The 23,401-nt window shown below is 33.6% G+C and overlaps 1 protein-coding gene across 3 annotated transcripts in view; it reads right to left on the reverse strand.

Moving 5' to 3' along the window:
- Window positions 1-21,543, reverse strand: part of LOC110099629 (diacylglycerol O-acyltransferase 1-2-like) — a 36,662-nt gene extending 15,119 nt beyond the window's left edge. For all 3 annotated transcript variants that reach the window (XM_028693258.1, XM_020826833.2, XM_020826832.2), the window contains exons 1-6: window positions 21,388-21,543; window positions 21,172-21,308; window positions 20,905-20,986; window positions 20,728-20,748; window positions 14,801-14,863; window positions 14,440-14,487 (exon numbers count right to left, since the gene is read on the reverse strand). In XM_028693258.1, the coding sequence (XP_028549091.1) occupies window positions 14,440-14,487; window positions 14,801-14,863; window positions 20,728-20,748; window positions 20,905-20,986; window positions 21,172-21,308; window positions 21,388-21,408 (372 nt within the window). In that variant the 5' untranslated portion in view covers window positions 21,409-21,543. The remainder of the gene's footprint in view (window positions 1-14,439; window positions 14,488-14,800; window positions 14,864-20,727; window positions 20,749-20,904; window positions 20,987-21,171; window positions 21,309-21,387) is intronic.
- Window positions 21,544-23,401: the final 1,858 nt, after the last annotated feature.

Here is a 23,401-nt window from a genome sequence, read left to right on the forward strand (position 1 = left end):
TATACTTTACTTTTCTGTCTTTACTTTCCTGCATTTATAAATGTACACAACGCACTCATAGCATGCATAATTACATAACTGCTCTACTTTCCTTTACTTTTACTTACCTGCAAAGTAGAATGTTCCTAGGGATTGATGTACTTATAAAGAAATATAAAGCTCTATTTTCTTAGAATTATTGTATATAGATTGAGTCTATAAAGCGACTTGAGTCTGTAAAAGAATTAAAGATAACTGCTTATACATACAAATGGGGCTCCAAAAAGTAATATCCTCTACCAGGAAGATGTTACTTTTTGGAATTCCATAAAAGACTTGGAGCCTGAAGACCATAAGCAGTTATATTTAATTCTATTTTCTCGTAGGCTTAGAACCCAAGTTTGTTGTCGGTGGAGCCTGGCCACCTTTACTTTCCTACAGACCCTGGGATGTACTCTGTAAATTTTATATTATAAAATCAGCTCTCTTTTATATATACAATTGTTTCATACATCATTCGCATACGAGTAGATTTTTGGTTTTTTGTAAGTATATTTAATTGCATTTGATTTAAACTCTTTAGTACTTCCTTGATTCCTATGATAGAGCCATCTTAAAATCTTGCACCATCGGCGAATTGTTGTGATTAGGGTTGTTAGCTGGTAGCCCACTCTAGGCAGGTGGTAAGTCCAGATTGTATACACTTCTCTCTGTACATTCTTTCTAATCAATTCTAACTCTTCTAAATTCAAAACTCTATAATCTAAAGCCTGATCGTGAAAATTTAAATTAGCCCAAATATTTAGTTAAATTTATATATAATTTTGGAATCAATTATTCTTCATTTAAATCGAGAGTTTTCTCTTAGGAGATGTAATTAACTATAGGGGCTTGCCCTTATAGGGAGTCTAGATCCCAGAATATCTAAACCCTACCTTGGTTCCTTTCTAGGGTAGGGGAAAAATCTGTGGATGTAGATTAAGCTTTATTCGTGTTTTAGAATTTATTTCTATAATTAAAAAATAGAAAGATAATTGATTTGCTCTCGCACAACAAATCAAATATCTTCTATATTTAATTATGGAAATAAATTCACAATTCATTGATCTAATCAGGTCGATTAGGGAATGTAGCTGTCATCCTTTAGGATGATTTGAATACTCCCTACATTATGCCTGATTAGAAGAATGAATTGCATTCTTCTTGCTTTAAAATCAATAGAAGGATATTAGTCCGCCCCTTGGGGCGGCATAATATCCGACTATGTGGATTTAATCGGAAGAGAATATTTTAAATATAAATAAAGCGAATCGTGTGAGGAAATAAAATCTTATTTATAAAAAAAAAAAACCTGCTTTATCTAAATTTTTAAAATGTATTCTCATAATCAAGAAATAGAAAGGTATTTGATTTGCTTTCACGAGCAAATCAAATATCGTCTATATATTTGATTATAGGAATGAATTAACGATTCATTAGTCTAATTAGGTTGATAGGGTAATATGCTAACCATCCTTTAGGATGATTCGTATATTCCCTATACTACACCTGATTATGAAAATGAATCGTAGTTCTCTTTCTTTAAAACCAATAGAAGGATATTAGTCCGCCCTTCGTAGCGGCCTAATATTTGACTATACGGATTTAATTGAAAGAGAACATTCAAAATATAAATAAAGCAAACTATTTTCAATATTTAAATAAAAAATATATTTTATTTAAAATAAAACAAATTTTAAAATTCCTTCCCTCCTCTCCTTCTCTTTCTTTCTTTTATTTTTATAAAAATATAAAAATAACCTTTCTTTCTTATATATATATTTTTAAAAATTAAAATGATGATACTTTTAAAATTAAAAGTATAAGTGATATTTTTAAAATTAAATTTAATTATATATTTAAAATAAGGTTGGTAGAATTTATTTTCTCACAGCATCTAGTCCCTCAAGTGAGGTTAAAAACGAAAAAGAACACTAAAATAATAAAATTACAATATATCGATCAGAAATAAAAGATGTGAGCATAGCCATAGATCTTCGATGTCTCATCGCGTTAAAATATCCTGTAGATGTCCTCATCAACCTCCCAATGAAGTTTGTTTGGGTTGCTTATAAATCTGCTGACTACTCTCACTGCATATGCTATATCAGATCTTGTGCAGATCATAGCATACATCAAACTTCCAACTATTAAAGCATATGGAGCCTTCTTTATCAGTTCTTCCTTTACTTCAGATTTAGGCGATTGTTCCTTGGATAACTGAAAGTAACTACCCAAAGAGTTTAAAATGACTTTGCCTCACTCATGTTGAATCTCTAAAGCATATTTTCAACATAGTCAGTCTGAGGCAACTTCAGTATACCTGCACTTCAATCTCTATTGATTCTCATACAGAAAATTTTCATGCTGGACCCAGATCTTTTATTTCAAACTCTTTTGATAATTGTTCCTTTATAAATTTTATCTTCTCCATATCTGAACCTACAACCGACATGTCATCCACATACAAAAGCAGAATAATATAACAGTTATCAAAATATTTGAAAAAATAACTATGGTCTGCCTGGCACTTTGTGTACACATTATCTGACATAGACCTGTCAAATCTCCTGTACCACTGTCTTGGTGTCTGCATCAATCCATACAAGCTCCTCTTGAGCCTACATACCAAATCTTCATTACCTGTGACCATATATCCCTGAGATTATACCATATATAACTCTTCATCAAGGTCATCATGAAGAAATGTTACCTTTACATCCATCTACTCTAGATGTAAATCCTCAACTACTATCATACTCAGTACAGCTCTGATTGTAGTCATGTTCACCACTGGCAAGAAAATTTTAGTGAAGTCCACTCCTGAGAACCTTTAACTACAAACTGGGCCCTGTAGCACTTGATACCATCAGGTTCTTCTTTTAGCCTGTAAACCCACTTATTCTGTATTGCTTTCTTGTCATTTGATAGTTCTGTCAACTCCCAAGTCCCATTTTTATCCTTATACATTTCATTTTCATTAAATTTAACATCCGCACTCCGGATGAATTTCTGATTCAATAAGTGTACCCTTCATAGATTTTGGATTAAACATACTCCTAGATCCTGCATTAACATGAGCATAGAATGAACAACCAAAAACTTTGAGATGGAATATGCTAACCTCCTTTCCACTACAGGCTTCATCAGGTAACCCCTCATTCAGAGGAATTGAATGGCCATGATTGATCAGATAAATTGTAGTATTCACTACCTCTGCCCAGAACTACTTGGGTAGACTAGTATGTAATCTCATGGTCCTTGCACGCTAAGTGACAGTTCTATTCATGCGCTCTGCAACACCATTATGTTGTGGTGTTCTTGGAATAGTGAACTCATGTTTGATACCATCCAAAGTACAATACTCTTTGAACTTCTTACCACAATACTTGTCATCATTATTTGATCTAAGACACTTGAGCTTCAATCCTATTTCAAGCTCAACCATGGTCTTCCACTTCTTAAAAGCATCAATCAAATCAGACTTGTGTTTTAAAAAGTACACCCATACCTTCCTATTGTGATCATCTATAAATGTAGCAAAATACAAAGATCCTCTTATTCAAATAACTAGTGCAGGACCTCATACATTAGTATCCACTAACTCCAACTTCTTTGATTTTACCTTTGAACTAGTATTTGAAAAACTCGCCCTATGTTGCTTGCCATATACTCAATCTTCAAAAAATCTAAATTTATAGATTTTAAACCATGAAATTTTCCTCTAGCAATAAGTGAATGCATCTTTATTACTCATATGACCATGTCTTCGATTCCAAAGACATCCATCAACATCTAAATCTGCTACTCCAATAAAATCTACTCTTCTATTGAAAACATGCATGGTGCCTTCAATACTGCCACGAGCAATAACCATAGCCCATTTTGTCACCTTCCACGTATCTCCTGTAAATGATGTCATATGGTCTGAGTTTGTAAGCTGACTTACATAAACTAAACTCCTCTTCAGACAAAGAACGTGCCTAACATTCTTGAGTCTCCAAATTGACCCATCCGACATTCTAATATCAACATCTCTCTATCCAACAACGTTGCAGGGTTTGTTATCCCCGAGATACACTTTATCCAAATCATCTTGAGTATAGTTTTTGAATGCCTCATTGTTAGGACTTGCATGAAAAGAAGCACCTGAATTTATCACCCAAGTGTTGACATCTATAAAAAAAATAAAAATAGAATAAGAAAAAAAATATACCTCTGCGACAGCCTATCCCGATTTTCTGCAGAAAATCCAGCTCAAGTCCCGTAGTGTGCGAAACGACGCCGCTCAGTCACTTCTCCGACGTGCGTAGGTAGCCTCGATCACGTCTTCTGCTCTCGTTAAATCGAGAATGAGGCCTCGCCTCACCCACTATTTGATTTCCACACGCGAAGCTTTTCGCTCCTCTGTTCGCAAACTCCTTCCAGCCTTCGGTCTTCTTCTCTCCCCGATTCCACGCACAGAAGCTCTGACACTTTTCCTGCACCAAGACGAAACTCCTACTTCCTCCAACTCCATCTCTTTCGCAAGACTCCCGAACCCCCTACTCATCCCGTCGAAACCACTGCAGCTGGCCTTCAACCAACCAAAGAAATCCCTCCATTCATTTTCCTCCCTACCCGATCTCCAACCAACGCTAAGCCCGTCGAACCAAACTCATACACCTCACCTGACCCTCTCTTCTCCAAAGCTTAACAGTCGAAAATCCCTTGCACCTAACGAACTCATCATCACTCCCCCCCACCATCCACTTTAAGTGCAAGATGGTGCAATTTCAGAATTTAATATAAAAAATTCTGATACCTAAGCCCAATGCTGCTACTATATGCCAGCTAATGCTTATTTCTATGTATCTGATTGACAACTAGCCTTAATCAAAAGTTCTCTCTCGTGATCTGGAAAGTGTAATTAACTATAGGGGCTTGCGCTTATAGGAAACCAGAACTCAGATCATAAAGTCCTCGCAAATTGAGGGCGAAATCTCTAGGTGGTGTCTTATCTACAATCTATCTGCCTTCCCAAAATTTACCCTGAAACTTAAATCCATTAAAACTCACCCGAAGAAAGCGGCGGAGGTCGGGACCAAATTTTCGAAGCCCACACCAAGATTCAAAATTGTCCAGAGATATAATTAGAGAATTTAACTTACATTCTTTTGTAGATACATTTGCATAATGATTTTTATCTTGACCTCCACCACTGCCCTTCTTTGAAACTGCATAGTCCTTCTTCAAGTGACCCTTCTTTCCATAGCTCCAGCACGCAACTTGTCATCTACTTAAAGTAGGCTTTCCTCTCCTTTATTTTGATCTCCATCTACTAGGATTTCTCTCTAAACCACTTCTTGTTTCAATATTAAGAGTAAAATTTGGAGATTGACCATTCGCCCTCATTCGAACCTCTTCATTAAGCACTAATCCCATAATGTCCTCAAGGTTCAGCTTTGAACTTCCTGAAAAGTTACAGCAGTAACAATCTCATCCCAGATTTTTGGCAATGAAGATAACAATAATGCCATCACCTCATCATTAAAATTGATGCCACTTGAACATAGTTGACTCATCACAGTATTCAAATTATTCAGGTGCTCTGTCATTAGAGTGTTATCCAATATCTTCATATTGAATAACTTCTTCATCAAGAACACTTTGTTTCAGGCCGACATCTTCTCATATATTTTAGTCAGTGCGACCATGAGATCGATTGTAGTCTTCTCATTTACAATGTTAAATGCAACAAATGAAGAAAGTGAAAGTCGTATCAAAACTAGTGCAGTCTGGTCAATAACCTCTCATTACACCATAGTCATAGAATATGGCTTCTTGGTGATTCCATCCAATGACAAATAGAACTTCTTCTGATACAACAAATCTTCAATTTGCATCCTCCAAAATACGAAGTTTGAACCGTTGAACATTTCAATCTTGTACCTTGCTTCGTCCGCCATTACTCCTACTCGATCGGACAAACCTGTCTCTGATACCAGTTGTTGGGGATGAGGAGTAAAACACCACAACAACGAAACAAGCAAGAAAGTAAAAGTAGTGGAAAGTAAATGACACTAAGATTTAACGTGAATAAACCCAAAATAGAGGAAAAAATCATGGAGTCACACCACACCAAGAAATCCACTATGAAAATAGGGAGAGTATAGATCTCTTTTCTCTCTCGTTCTCTCTTTACTTCTCTTCTCACATGCACCATTCTCAATGTTTTCACATTCAAAAATATTATAGAAAGACGAGTAAAATAACCCCAAGGGATGCAACACCTCCAAAAAATGAGAAAGACAACCATTCAGTCCGTCTCACAGAGCTGTGGAGCCAATTTGAAGCGTTGTGGCGCTTGAACCTCTGTCTCAATCTGCTGCAGTGATGTATCTATACTGCTGCGGCGCTCTACTCTTCGTCGTTTAGCAAAGAGGTGCTTGGGAACATACTGTCAGGGCGCTCGGGTACCAACATAATAACCTGATTGATCAACACAATCAGATTTCACACATAACACATTCTATGCTATAAGGCATTACGGGTCTCACCATCATCTTATAAAAATTTTCCTTAAGTTTGAGGGGTACTTTTTTATCACACAACATGCACGATGTATTCCTCCACTTTCAACCACCCAACTTGAATTCTACTAATAATATCCCCATCTATTTTATCATTAATTTGAACAAAAAAACTGAGATATCTAAAATGTGCACTCTTTTTAATGACTTCACCAACCAATGTCACATCCTATCACTAGATCTATTACAACAAAAATTACACTTCAAGTATTCGTTTGAGCCCCTCAAACAATTTCATCATTTTCACATTCAAGCAAATAATAAAAATGACCCCTAGATGTTTATATGTGTCCATTTTAGACCCAAACTTATCCAAGCATTAGTTTGTATTCCCTCCATCATAAAAAATGAACCAATTAGATTTCACCATCAATTTTGTTGTCTATTTGGAAGGAAACTGCTAGATGGAAGCTTTTTATAAGGGCATTTTAGACTTTTGAGTTGAGGGACCTAAAGTGAACACCCAAAACAATTTGGAATTAAAAAGGACAAATTTTAAAAATCAATGAACAATTTTGATCATTTGAACTTTAACAATCATGTTCAAGTGTGCAAGCTATGGGCTCTAAAAAGTTGCATCACGACATCTCTACATGGGAGAGATTTTTAAAGATCTTGCTAGGTCAAGTCTTCAAAAGGCATATTTGATTTAATATAAGACATTGCCCAGAAATTTTGCCCTCATTTTGTGAGAAATTTATAATCTATTTCTAGTTTCTCATAAGCGCAAGCCCTTAATGGTTAATTACCCCTCTCAATAACAGAAGAGAAAATACAATTAAGGCTAGCCATTGTATATACATTAATTATCAAGCATATAGTAGCAACAAATTTGAGATTGGGATTTAAAATTTATCATCTTAAACTTAAAGCAGATTGCTAAGGAAATGATGATGAAGTCGACCAAGATCCTTTGATTTTGTTATCCTAGATTATTATAATTCATAGTCTACTTAGTCAGAGTAGGTAGTTGATCTAATCCAACCAAAGGATCCTTGTCGATAGCTATTAATTGTTTTGTCTAAGGGAACCTTATAGAGAAGGAGATAAATTCAAGTCAACTTTAACTAAAGAGGACTTTATGACCCATCAAGTGCAACTTTTGATTTATGATTCAAAATTTTTTAGCTATTGGGGAACTTATGAGTTATAGCCATTTATGTAATTTAGTTGTATCATTTAATGAAAAAATCACTTAGAAATCTTAAGTCATAGTTGTATGCTTGTACTGTTATTTAGTGTCAAGACCCCGAGTTAGAGGGCATGTGCTCTGTCGATACTGTTGAGAGATTATTTGAGAATAAACTATAGCGATAAGCTCGACAAGATATTCGTTCTTTGTGAGCTCAAGTTATTCTTAAACTTATCATTATTGACAAATGTTATGGAGGGTAGATGAATTTCACTTAAATTTTTTAATAGAAAGCTCTATTTGAAATATTTTAAATTTTGTGAAATTTAGACTTTTTATATTTTTATCATAATTTGGTCCCAAAGTAATTCATTTTAAAATTTGAGTGGATTTTTAAAAATAAGATAATGAGATTTTTTTGTCAACGCAGCCATCATTCGAGTGTTATTTAAGTCATTTGATATATTTATGTTTGCAACATGATTTTTTTTTAAATGAACCCCTCTGATTATTTTTTTATCAACACAGCCATTACTGGGGTGACATTGAAGTCACTTAATGTATTTATGCTTACAACACAAAAATTTAGTATTTTTGAAAATAGGCCCTTCCGGTTGATATTTTCTTCCAGCACAGCCATCATCAAGGTTATTAAATATTTTATCTAATCAGATCTAGTAACTCTACTTGCCCACTAAGGGGTTCAAGTATTTACTTTGCAAGCCACCAAGTTAGTGGCAAACTTGAAAGTTTGTATTTTTAAATGAATTTCTTTTTCCAAAAGGTATTGAAAGCTTAATGCACACTTGAACCAAACAATTTTGTAAATCTTGTAGTTGTGTGCTCATTTGTTAGATTCAAGCCTTGTTAACTTCAATCCTTATAAGGAGGATAGGACTTAAAATGTAGGATAAGATCATCGAGCAAAGACAAATTTGAATTTTTCCAAAAATGAGGTTGTAAAAATTTCCCTGTCGTATTAAAACAACATGCACTAGTACTTATTTCACAAATTCCCGGCCATATCGGATCAAAGTGCATGAGTACTTATTTCAAAAACTTCTCCATCGTGGTGGAAAAACAGGCACGAGTACTTAATTTTGATATTTTAGAATTAAAAATTTGCAAAAGGAAGACAACGACGCGACAATAACAACAACGACAAGCCTTTATCCCACTATGTGGGGATGGCTACATAAATCCTTTTTCACCATTGTATCCTCTTAAAGGTCAAATTCTCATCTAAATCTAATAAAGAAAGGTCATTTCTAAAATTATCTAACCAAGTCTTTTTAGGTCTACCTCTACCTTTCTTAATGTAAGTCAAATCTAATACATCTACTTTCATAACCAAGTCATCGGAAGGTCACCGTTTTATGTGACCAAACCATCTAAGGAGACTCTCTCTAATCTTATCTTGCACTGGAGCTACTCCAACCTTTTCACATATATGCTCATTTCATATCCTGTCTTTAAGAGTAAAAACACTCATCCACCTGAGCATCCTCATCTCTGCAACACTTAACTTAGCATTATGCTTCTCTTTTAATGGTCAACATTCATAACCATAAAGCATTGCAGGTCTCACCACCATCTCATAGAATTTTCCCTTAAATTTGTGGGGGACTTTTCAATCGCACAATAAACCCGATGTATTCCTCCACTTCAACCATCCAACTTGAATTCTGCTAATAATATCCCCATCTATTTCACCATCACTCTGAACACTAGAACCAAGATATCTAAGATGTGTACTCTTATTAATGACGATCATCACCCAAAGTCACATTCCCCTCACTAGGTTTATTGCTACTAAAATTACACTCCATATATTTAGTTTTAGATCTACTCAAGCGAAAACCTTTAGACTCTAAGGTTGAGCTCCATAATTCAAGTTTACCTTCAACTCCCTCTCTAGTCTTATCAACAAGAAGAATATCAACAGTAAAAAGCATACACCAGTGTACAACCTCTTTTAAATGTTTAGTGAGAACATCCATGACTAAAGCAAAAAAGATATGGGCTTAAGGTTGATCCTTGATGTAATCCAGCTGAAATAGGAAAAATACTTTGTCAAACCACCTTATGTTTAAGCACAAGTAACATCTACTATATACATATCCTTGATGACTTGAATATAAGCATTATTAACCCCTTTCTTATGTAGAACTCTCCATGGCACTTCTCTTGGAACTTTATCATATGCTTTCTCTAAATCAATAAAAATCATATGTAGATCCTCCTTATTCTCTCTATACTTCTCCATCAAATCTCTCAATAAATATATAGCATCCATAGTAGACCTACCTGGCATGAATCTAAATTGATTTTTAGAAACATTAGTGTCACACCGCAACATATGCTCCATAACTCTGTCCCATAGTTTTAAAGTATGAAACATTAACTTAATTTTCTATAATTCGTACAATCTAATGCATCACCTTTATTCTTAAAAATATGAATCAACACACTCATTCTCCACTCATCTGGTATATTTTTAGTCTTCAAAATAATATTAAAAAGTTTAGTAAGCCAAGAAATTCCTTCATCACCTAATCATTTCCACACCTCTATTGAAATATCATCAGGTCCAATAGCTTTTCCACACATTATTTTCTTTAAAGTCCCTTTAACTTCAGATTTACTAATACGTCGATAAAAATAAAATTCTTTATTTCATTTAGGGTGCTAAGATCAAAAAAGTCAATTACATACTCATAATCTTCATTAAAAAAATTTAGCAAAATATCTCATCCACCTTTGTTGAATATCCTTTTCTAATAAAAGCACTTTTTGAACTTCATCCTTAATACACTTCACTTGAACTAAATCTTTACTACTCATATTTCTTTGTTTAGCTAACTTATACATATATATTTAGTCCTCCTCGGTATCTAATTTATTATATAAATTATTAAAAGTTAAAATCTTTGCATTGCAAATTGCTTTTTTAGACTCTTTACGAGTCTCTTTATAAATTTCTCAATTATCAGAGTTTTTACGACTAAACCATTTTTAATAACAAATACTCTTATTTTTTACCTTTTCTTGCACATTTTGATTTCACCATCAATTATTTTTACTATTAGTAGTTTTTTCCTTTGATGCTTCAAGCACATCTTTTGCAACATTCTTAATATCACTAGCTACTTTTTCCCATGTAACATTAGCTTCCTTATGCACAAATAAAATCTTAAGATCTAGAATATTACTCTCAAAAATACTTGATGTAAGCAAAAAATATAGGGAGCCTATATTTTTTTCTTAACAAAAACAGAGGTGGACTTCTACCGACGAAATTGGCTAAAGACGAGAAAAGAGACGAACAAACTCTTACATTTCAAATTAAACTAAACAAAAGAAAACTTACAACAATACAAACGACTCTTGCAAACAAAATGACGACACCCTAAAGTTGCTGCACTTTGAGAAGAAGGATACAGATGGAGTGGCACTTGCGGAGAGACGAAGAGATTAGAAGCCCGAGAAGAAAGGGTGGAAAGAGCCCGCAAGATTTCCGGAGGGGATGAGAAAAGAAGGTTGGAAAGAGCCCGCAGGATTTCCGAGCAACCCGCAGGTTAACAGATTTTCCAAAAATCAAATATCATTCACTTATCAAAACATTACATAACCCCCCATATTTATAGGTATGAAAGGGGAATACAAAAGGACACAAACATTAAATTAACACTTAATTCAAAGCACTAAACACATAGAAAACTCCCCCCCAAGCTCACGGTTTAACACCCAAACCAGGAACCAAGGAGACAGCCACAGGAGACGAGGGAAACCGCACGAACCGAGAGCCACGGCCACGGAAAACGAAGGAACCACACGGACCAAAGAGCCACGGCCACGGGAGAAGGAGCCCAGCCGTGAGATCCCAAGAGGCATAACAAAAGCCATGGTGGAATTCAAGGAGCCACCATGGAAAAAGAAATCTTGGAATTCCAAAGGCCGGTTTGGAATTCCAAGAAACAAACATAAAAACAATACATAAAAAGCATAAAAGACATTAATTAAAAGATAATAAATGAACTAAAATGTTAGCTCACAATGAGCTAACCCTTAGTTCAATAAATGAACTAAAGTCCAGCTTATAAATGAACTAAAAGTTTAGCTCAAATATGATGAACTACTAGACTCAAGGAAAGCCAAAATTTGATTTATTTTGGACTTGTGTTGACCCCCCCTTTGTCTACATCAATACTTTTGTTAATAAAATCTTATAACGATTTACTTAACTTTTAGTATTTTGTCTTTTCATCTAAGTCTAAAACTAATAATCGATGTTGGGTACATAAACTTTCACTCAGAATAACTTTACAATCTTTGCAATCTAAATTATCTACTTCTTTATAAAAAAATAATCAATTTGAATTTTATTATATACATTCTTATAAATTATAAGATTTTCATCTCTTTTCTTAAATAAGATATTACCAATTACAAAATCATAAACTAAAAAAAATTTAATATGGTCTCAACACCTTCAATAGTCACTCCACAACCATAGCAATCATGAATGTTTTTAAAATCATCTACCTCTCTACCAACATGTCCATTTAATTCTCCTCCAATAAAAACTCTTTCTTCGAGATGTATCATTTATATTAATTCTTTTAGATCATTCCAAAATTTTAATTTTGAAAACATATTCAAACATACTTGAGGGGCATAAACACTTATTATATTAATAATATTAGCATCAACAACAATCTTTAAACTATAATTCTATCTCCAGTTCTATTAATTTTTATAATATTATCCTTCAAACTCTTATCTATAATCACGCATACACCATTTCTATTACGACTACTACCAAAAATATCATAGTTTAAAACCTAAACTATCAATCTCCTTAGTCTTCTCTCCAATCTATTTAGTTTCCTAAATGCAAAGAATATTTATCTTCCTATGGATCATAATATTTATTAATTTCATTAATTTGCCTTTGAGGGAACCTATATTCTAAGTTCATATCATAATTTTAATTTCATGGATTAGTTTCTTTACCCACATTCGTCTATGATGTGAGAACCCTTGCCTATTTAACACCACACCCGGGCGCAAGTGCAGCGGCCCTTGCTAATTTATCGCTGTATTCAGGTCATACAACCCGTCGCTTCCAGGGAATGCCCAAGCATTAACACAATGTATTAAAGGATTCACGACATGATTATTCAACATGTTTTATACTAGCTGTCGACTACCTAACGCAATCCTCCACTTTTCTCATCGAGGACTTAGGACCTGACAACGACGCAATAATGAGGAAATTGCGAAGAAATAAAAAAACATAATTTTTTTGCAAATATTTCTTTTTTTTTCTTTTTTTCTCTTCTTCCATTCTTTTCTATATATATATATATATAAAGAGAGAGAGAGAGGAAGAGAGAGTGTATGCTGGTGAGATATGTATCGAGTTTTGACTTGCGTGACAACCATTCAATATGGGTGTCTTTTCTAGTCAACTTCAACAATTTTGAAACATCAGTGAAGTCCATTTCATGAATGGACATTGTTCAAACAACTTTGTGCAACGTCACCTTTATCTCATTGAAAAAAAGGTCAATAAAGTCGCAATAATTACATATACAATTCAAGGTCCTAATATACTTAACATAAATCAAATAACTCGTGCCCATGCCATGTCGAAAAATTTGAGCCAGAACATCTAAACATACCAGTCAAAAAATGGAACCAAAAAGATAGTGTGCTTCGTACATTGAAGATAACACATAACTTATAATTTTTCCTTCCTATGCTTTGCTACACATATAGCATAAGCAGTGTGCTTCACTATGCTGTTAACTATAACACACGCTCTTTTGTACTATTGGCAATATGACTTTAATAACTAGAATTCAGGTTATCTTTAATTCTTCTATCTGTTAACCTTCAATAAAAACTAAAGTCTCTCGCAATATTGTTTCGACAACATTCCTCAAACAAATTCAATCTTTATCAATGGATAAAGACATTCCAAAATCCTAACAACAAAACAATCCTTAGAAAATCCAATGGGCATATGGTCACCAATAAATTAGTCCTGACATTACTAAGAAAACATAAGGAAAAAAAGCAAACTAGCCGATTATTTTATAGAACAAACCAAACATTGCTAAATGTTCTAGGATTGCTAGTAGTCGGCCCCTGTGAAAGTTAAATTTGTTTATGGTTACCACCTACAATATATCGTGAGGGAAAAATTTTAGGGTTAAAATATTTTCCTTAAAATTTAGTTTAGGACATAAGACATTTTTTGAACTACTATACAATGCTTGATATTTTGCAAGAGGTTTCTTTTCGGTTGCAATTGTAAAAATAATTGGTTATAGCTGTCTTGATTGTTCTGGCAAAATAAAAAGAAATGATTTTCAACATATCAAGATTGTCTTGTAGTATGATAAGATATGTCTTACATCTGAACTAAATTTCGAGAAGGATATTTTGAGATAAAATTTCTCAAAGCATTAGGGCCCATTCAAGCACAACCTACAATAGCTTCTTGTAAGTGGCTACAAGATCACCAGGATATTGTCCTCCGTTAGGTCTCACACAAGACCAAAATATTTCTTTCTTCCAGCAGTCTATTGAATACAACCCTTGACAAAGGAAAGCTTGAAGAGGAAAAATGATGACAACATAAGGATTTAATAAATGGATTCAACAGGAGAAAAGTGCTTAAACAGAACAAATATTATTTGAATGTACCTCATGAAACACAGCAGATATTAAGAATGAAATCAGAATAGCAACTCCCTGTGTAGAAAAAAGTTTACAATTTTAGAAAGCTCCAATTTCAAAGGACATACTAACTAAGACTAAATTCATAAAAGATGAAGCATAATTCATTTATATCGTTTAGCATACATCCATTTTTTCTATTATCAATCTTCTAATGTGTGAAAGAATAATGATAAGCACACTAAGTTTGAGAATACTGTACGAGACTTACTAATCAAGTAAAAAAATTAAATGCGCATAAAATATCACAAGTGCTGCATAGGTTTAGGCAAGTGTTTTCTACAAAAATATATGATCTTGATACCACAATATAATAAACAGTAGTTACCTTTGAAAATCCATTCCTTATGCAGGGAAAGTATATATGACGAACCATCCACTTATGAACAGGCTGCATACAAGCAAAACATACTTAAAGACAATGCCAAAATGTTGCCACTAATCTTCCTCATCAGATAACACTCTTATGGATTTGCAAAGAAGAAAAGAAATTTATATAAAAAATTATTCTTACTGAGAAACATTATTAGTCCAACAGATATGCACTCATATATAGAAGCAAATAAGTTTTAATTCAACATATAAATACACAAAAAATAATTCCATACACAAATATACATTTCGATCAAAATCTTCAAGCCAAGTTCATATTTCTATCAGTATACACTAATTCCAATGTCACCATTGCCTATACCACCAATATTTGTGTACCTCTCTAAAACTTTTTTGGATCTCATGATGCTTTCCATTCCCTAAATTATACTTCATTAAGTCACCAATATTTTCAACATCATTCACCACCTTCACCATTTCCAACCTTTTTATGAACTAGCTATTAATGATTTGGCCCCGAGCTGATCTCACTTCAACACAAGATTAGCTCAAAGTCATTCAATCTAATCTTGAGTCAAGCAAAGTTTGGTTGTTGGTTGCGTTGATGTAATCTTGATTTATAAAAAGCATATGACAAAGTTCCAAGAGAAGTGCTATGGAGAGTTCTTAAAAAGAAATGAGTAAATAATGTTTATATTCAAATCATTAAAGATATATATGCAGGAGCTATTACTTGTGTTCAAACACAAGGTGGTTTGACCAAGTATTTCCCTATTTCGGTTGGGTTACATCAAGGATCAGCCTTAAGCCCATATCTTTTTGCTTTAGTCATGGATGTTCTCACTAGACATTTGCAAGAGGATGTACCTTGGTGTATATTTTTTGCTGATGATATTCTTCTTATTGATAAGACTAGAGAGGGAGTTGAAAGTAAACTTGAATTATGGAGGTCAACATTAGAAACTAAAGGTTTTCGTTTGAGTAGATCCAATGTTTAAAATTGCGTATTCGGGTATTGATGCGTTTTTCATTCGTGAGGCGAGGCGTAAGCCTCAAGGCGTTTTGAGGCGTAAGCCTCAAAATCAAAAAATTGCGTAAACATAAAATGATAAATTTTTTATATACTAATGAGTGAATAATATAAAATATAAAAAAGCATAAGATATGAAGTGAAATCAAAATATCCCAATAATAAAACAACATGAAATATAGTTCAACTAAAAATTCTATCTTTCCCAAATCTCAGTATTATTTTCATTAACATATAATTCAAATTTCCAAAAATAAATAGCAATGACATATCACATAAGAACTCATAAGTCATCAGCACTGTCATCACTAAGGGGTTCTTCATTTGAATCATCATTATGATGAACTACTCTCTCCCCTTCCTCCTCTCCTATAGAGTCCAATGTCGGACATTTACTTCAAGATTTATGTAAGTTTTAATATATAGCGTGAGGCGTAAGCCTCATGCCAGTGATGAGCGTTGTATATATATATATATATATATATATATATATATTTATGATTTGTGAGGAAAACTTAGTTTGTGCTCTAAGATCTTTAAGTTGTGATCAATCTCGAGCAATCATTAGGACTTTCTGTATGTGTGTTTCATTGTTCTATTTTGATCTTGTAATTTGGAGATATTGTATTTTAATTGCAAGAGTAATTTCAATTATTCACCACCAATGTTCGAACTTTTGTCAAGTAGTTTTTTTCTAGTTTTGGGAGGGGTTGCCTAAGCCCATTAATGTTAGGTACAATTGCACAGAAGAAGAGTGTGTTGGTATTAATTTCTCTTTTGCTAAGGATGCATTCAAGGCTTTGGGCTTATTTGAATCATGTAAAAGCCTCAAATTACCCTTAGGGAGGTCTCTAGATATAAACCTAGAGCTAAGGTTGACTCAATCACTTTTTTTTTTGCATGCACTTTCTTCAATTCTACATTTATTTATCATTGCAAAATAATTTTATTTAACACTATCGTTGCCAGGTCCTAAGTCCTGGATGAAAAAAGTGGAGGGTTGCGTTAGGAAGTCGACAGCTAGTGTAAAACTTGTAGAATAATCATGACATGAATCCTTTAAAAAATTGTGTTAATGCTAGGGCGTCCCCTGGAAGCGACGCGCTGTATGGCCTGAATACAGTAACAAGTGTACAATGGCCGTTGCACCGGTGCCCAGGTATATAATGTTAAATAGGCAAGGGTTCCCACATCAAGGACGAATGTGGGAAAAGAAGCTAGTCCATGAAACTAAAATTAGGATAGGAACTTGATATATAGGCTCCCTTACAGGAAAATTAATGAAATTAATAGATATTATGATTCATAGGAAGATAAATATTATGTGTATTCAGAAAACTAAATGGGTTAGAGAGAATGCTAAGGAGATTAATAGTTTAAGATATAAACTATGGTATTCAGGTAAGAGTCGTACTAGAAATTGTATAGGTGTGATTATAGATAAGAGTTTGAAGGATAATGTTATAAAAATTAATAGAATTGGATATGAAATTATAGTTTTAAAGATTGTTGTTGATGAAAAGATTGTTAATATTATAAGTGCTTACGCTCCTCAAGTAAGTTTGAATATGGGTTCAAAATTAAAATTTTTTAAAAAGACTTAGAAGAATTAATACAAAATATACCTCTTGAAGAAAGAGTTTTTCTTGGAGGAGATTTAAATGGATACGTTGGTAGAGAGGTAAATGATTTTAAAAGCATTCATGGTGGTCATGGGTTTGGAACTACAAATGAATGTGGTAAAACTATATTAGATTTTTTTTTAAATTATGATTTTTTAATAGCTAATGTATTATTTAAGAAAAGAGATGAGCATCTTATCACATATAAAAATAGATATAATAAAACACAGATTGATTATTTTCTTATAAGAAAGTTAGATCGTTTAGATTGCAAAGATTGTCAAATTATTTCTAGTGAAAATTTATGTACCCAACATCAATTATTAGTTCTAGACTTCAAGATAAAGAGGCAGAAAATAAAAAAATAAAGTAAAACGAATTTCTAGGATTAGATGGGGGCATTTAAAGATATTAACAAAAGTATTTTTGAGAGTAAGATTTTATATTTTAAAATTTTAGCTGTGCATGAGGATGTTAATGTTTTGTTGAAAAAATGACTAGTGATATTAAGATTATTGCAAAAGATGTGCTTGGAGTTTCAAAGGAAAAAACTCTTAAAAGTAAAAATAGTTGGTGGTGGAATCCAAATGTGCAAGAAAAGATAAAAAATAAAAAGATTTGCATAAAAAGTGATTTAGATGTAAAAATTTGGATAATTGGGAAAGATATAAAGAGGCTCGTAAGGAATCTAAGAAAGTTATTTATGAAGCAAAGAGCTTAGCTTTTAATGATTTATATAATTTATTAGATACTAAGAAGGGAGAAAAATATATGTATAAGTTAGCCAAATAAAGAGATATGAGTAGTAAGGATTTAGTTCAAGTGAAGTGTATTAAGGATGAAGATCAAAAAGTACTTTTCTTAGAAGAAGATAATCAACAAAGGTGAATGAGATGTTTTGCTAAACGTTTAATGAAGATTGTGAAAATACAATTGACTTTAGTGACTTTAGCACCATAAATGAAAATAAAGATTTTTGTTTTTATCAGCGTTAAGAAAGTTATTTATGAAGCAAAGAGCTTAGCTTTTAATGATTTATATAATTTATTAGATACTAAGGAGGGAGAAAAATATATGTATAAGTTAGCCAAATAAAGAGATACGAGTAGTAAGGATTTAGTTCAAGTGAAGTGTATTAAGGATGAAGATCAAAAAGTATTTTTCTTAGAAGAAGATAATCAACAAAGGTAAATGAGATGTTTTGCTAAACATTTAATGAAGATTGTGAAAATACAATTGGCTTTAGTGACTTTAGCACCATAAATGAAAATAAAGATTTTTGTTTTTATCAGCGTATTAGTAAAATCGAAGTTAGAGAGACTTTAAAAAAATAAAGTGGAAAAGTTGTTGGCCTGATGATATTACAATAGCGATGTGGAAATGTTTAGGAGATGAAGGAATTTCTTGGCTTACTAAACTTTTTAATACTATTTTAAAGGCTAAAAAGATGTCAGATCAGTGAAGATTGAGTGTGTTAATTTCTATTTTTAAGAATAAAAGGTGATGTACATGAGTGCAAATTATAGAGGAATTAAGTTAATGTGTCATACTTTAAAACTATGGGAGCGAATTATGCAACGTAGCTATGTTGCACCGATACGGATATGGCGACACGGATATGACACGATACGGATACGGGACACAGCAATTCTTAAAAATACAGGATACGAATACGACGCGGATACGGCATTATAATATATAAATTATACATAAAAAATAACAAATTAATCAAAGAATAATATTTGAAATGACAAAAAAATGAAAGCAACATCATTTGTAGCATTGTATCTAATAATATCAAAATAAAAGTAAGCATCAAATATTTAAATGTCTAGTATAACAACAAAAACATAAATTATCCAGCAGATGAAGTTTTTAATTAAAAGTACGAAGGATCGACACAATTAATCCACATGAATTTGAAACATGAAATTTTTTAATAAAAAGTATATATATGTTGCGCCTATGCCGAGGGTCCAAGGGGGCGCTACCCCCTGGCAGGGTTCGACCTGATAATCTTCTCGACACTGCTTTAAAGTTTTCTCTACCTTCTTGGCACTGTTTGGTACCATTTGGTACCCCTCTGTACCGAGCAGTACCGAGCGGTACCGAATAGTACCAAGTAGTACCGAGCGATACTGAGTACTAAGGAGTACTGAGTTCTAGTATCGCTCAGTACCGAGAAGTACCGAGCAGTACTGAGTTCTAGTATCGCTCGGTACTGAGCGGTACTGAGCAGTACCGAGCAGTACCGAGGAAAACGAGCAGTACCGAGCAAAACCGAGTACCGAGCAGTACCGAGCAAAACTGAGTACTGAGCAGTACCGAGTACTAAGTGATATGCGTGTCCGATACACATGTCCGATCAAATTTAAATAATATTTTAATTGGACACGGCAAAGCCGTATCCGTGCTGTATCGGAGGCGTATCCGTATCCGACACGTGTCTGATATAGCATGCCTCATAAATAGGCGTATTCGTGCAACATAGGAGCGTAGGTTGCGGCGTGATACTAATGTTTCTCAAAATCAATTTTGATTCATGACGGGTAGGTCTACTATGGAAGCCATTCATTTATTGAGAGGTTTGATGGAGAAGTATAGAGAGAATAAGGAGGATCTACATATGAATATCTATCATTTCAAAGTATACAAAATTTATAAAATCCTAGAATAACATCTAATAAGAAAACATATGAAATCAAAGAATAGAATTAGCTACAAAATAATTAAAATAGTCCACACATATTGATGGGTAGATAGTAAAAATCTTGTAGATCAATAAGGTGGTAATGGAAGAGAAAGTAAACAATGTGGAAGTCTAAGTGACTGTTGGTCACAATTGGCCAAAATCATACTAGTATTTCACAATTGTATCTTCATTTATTATTCTCTTATAATTATTTATAGTCATATATATGCTTGTAATATGAAGAAAATTGAGTAAAGATCTTCCTTTCTAATTTTCTCTCTTTATAGCAAACTTCAATGATAATTCAATTGAGTTGAAGAAGATATTAAAGATATTACTTTCAAGCTAAACAGGTTGTCGAAAATCTAACTAGAACTACGTTATTTGACAACGGACGACTATAGTGAAGGACGATTTTCCTATGACTTTTAAAACGTAAGGATCTTCATATTCTGCACAAAAAAAAAATAATGAAATAGTAATTGTAGAGAATGGAAACTTTTGCCAATAATAGTACAAAATGGATTCAATAAAAAATCTAAGAATTGAAAATTCTGGAAGTGAGATATGTGAATTACCATGTTCCACATTCTCCAGTACTGTTGCAGTTCCAACGAAGTAAATGCATAGGAAAAGTGAAAGAAAAACAGAATTAGAACAGAAGCTTTCTTTTTCATTTTATTCATTATTTCTCATTGGCAATAATAACCAAGAAATTAATCTGAAATGAAGTGCATACTTGCAAATCAACCAACCTCTTCAATAGTCTTTGCATTCCACCAATCTTTATAGAACTCCCGATCACCAAACCGAAGGAGCTCTGCAAGAATGTTTAACCTATATTGCATAAAAAAAGAGATAAGTTTGAGCTAGTGCTATGATGCTTTCAGAACTTTTAAGTTCGAAAAAGAATTTAAACCATATTCTTTCTACAGCAAATGATGCAAATGTTGCTAATAGGATTATAAAATTGGGCTGCATGTAAACTCGAAACAAAGACTAAATAGGATTGAGCAACATACCATAGATGGAAAAAGCAGTAGAACATGCAAAGCCACACGTATAAAGTAGGAACTGAAAGCTTTAAGACTCTCTCAATAGCATTAAGAAAATTCCCTTTCAGTGGGTGTTTAGAATTCTTCACAATTGGATTGATGTACTGCAAATTTAACAGAAGTATTCGTTACTAAAATAATGTCTACTGTTCATCCCTTAAGAACATGATTTAGATTACTTACCTGCTCAATGATGAATCCCATGAATCCTGTGAAAATCACCAACTTAATAAATTGACGAATCACCCAACCTCTTCTAATGCATGTTGTGCGGGGATAGCTTGGCTAGAAAAGGCATGTGGAAAAAATATTATGAGCTTCATCCGGAATATGATTCGTCGTTCTTGGAGAAAAAAAGTGGAAGATATTGAGGATGTTTAACATAAAACTATTTCTTCATAAAGCGAACAACATGAAGTACGAAAGTTCTAAGAGAAGCATGAAGTTTGCAATTGAGAATTCCTCAAAGATTAGAGAGAAACAAAATCTAGGGTAACTTTAACTGTGCACTTAAATTTACAAGGAGATACTGCTTCATACCCTTCTAGTGTCAAGGAATTCTCAAGTAGAACTACAAAGATTCAAGATGAAAGCAAGATGGAACGGAATAAATAAAACACTAATAACAACAAATACAATCTAGAAATATTTGAACAAGATCAAGTATAAATGAACAAAGTTAATAAAATCATGGACTGTTAAGGCAATTACCAAAACCATTATATAGAAATGTAACTATTAAATTATACATGTGAATACCCTTGATGGAAAATTTAGAATAAATATATTCCAATTTTAAGGTAACATGATTACAAGTATTTCCTGGGAGAATATTCCGGAATTATTAAGCAAGAAGCAAATATTGTCGACTAAAAGAAGCTCCTACATGTCCACATTTCCATGGCATAAGTGATCCCAAGTTATTTAAGCCAATACATTTGCAAGTTGGAGATAACAAGGTCATAGAGTAGGTGTTGAGTATGTAGAATGTTATGACGTTGCATATACGTCACTAGATCAAGCGAAAAAAATTCTGAAGTAATAAGTGGAATGGCTCAAGAATATGGCCAAAGCTGAAGTTATGAAGGCAACAGAAGTTAAGTTGAACCAGTAAAAGAACGCTCAACAAGAAATGGAACTCTATCTACATTTGTGAAGGACTATCATCACCTGCAAGCATCCAGGACAGTGGAAAACAGAAGCCTTATAGTGCGTTAAGAAACAACACATTCAACTGAATAAGAAAACAGTACAGGAACAATGCAATGATTGGGTCAGATAAGTGGAAGAGCAAGCAAATGACAGCAATATACAAATGCAAGTTTATCATCGAAAAATTAAAAAGAACACAGACACAGCAACCCACGGTTCAGCCTCCCTAGCTCCCTCCGCCCAGCTGATCCAAACAGCTGCCCACGGTTCAGCTGCCAAAGTTCCCTCCGCCCAGCTGATCCAAACAGCAGCCACGGTTCATGAGAAAGACATCTGGTTCAGCCTACAAACCGGTTCAGCTTACAAGCAATAAATGTATTAATAAATAAGGACTTCTAGATATTATTTGTATTTACTGTGTAAACTAACCGGTCTAATAAAAGAGCTTGCTGGTTGTGTTAGAAAAACTCTATAAATATCATGTAAAGTCTGTATTCAGCAGGAAAAAATAAATTTTATGTTTTCTCTTCTTTCTCTCTTGCTCTTGCAGTTTGCACCTAATTAAAAGGTGTCTTCCATTCTTGATACTTCAAGAAGTATATCAAATGGCACATTCGTTGCACTAACTCCACGCCTCCACATCATTCTTGCGTTGCATTGTCCTCCTCCGTCTCCTCCAGCCGCCAGCTTCAGTCTATGCAAATTCCTGAAACAGCTCTCCTACGCCATCTTCAGCCAGTAGCTCTCCAATGCAAATTCCAGCTGCAGGAACATTTCCCCAGCACTCCTTCCTCCACCAGGATCAGCCGCAGCCTCTTTGCCTGATTTTTTTTCAGCTTTTCAGCATTCAACACATCACCAAGAACTGTTTTCTTGTAACAACAACAGCCTTGGAAATCAGCATCCCAACCGTCTTTCATCACAAAACTATACATTAACACCTACATCAGTTTCTTTCACTCCCCTAACTCCTTACAGTTTTCATTCTTTTAAATCTCCTACTAATATTTTTTCTTTTTCTTTTTTTCTTTCTATCAACAGAAAC

Source organism: Dendrobium catenatum, unplaced genomic scaffold (assembly GCF_001605985.2).
Source record: "Dendrobium catenatum unplaced genomic scaffold, ASM160598v2 fragScaff_scaffold_247, whole genome shotgun sequence".
NCBI lineage: Eukaryota > Viridiplantae > Streptophyta > Magnoliopsida > Asparagales > Orchidaceae > Dendrobium > Dendrobium catenatum.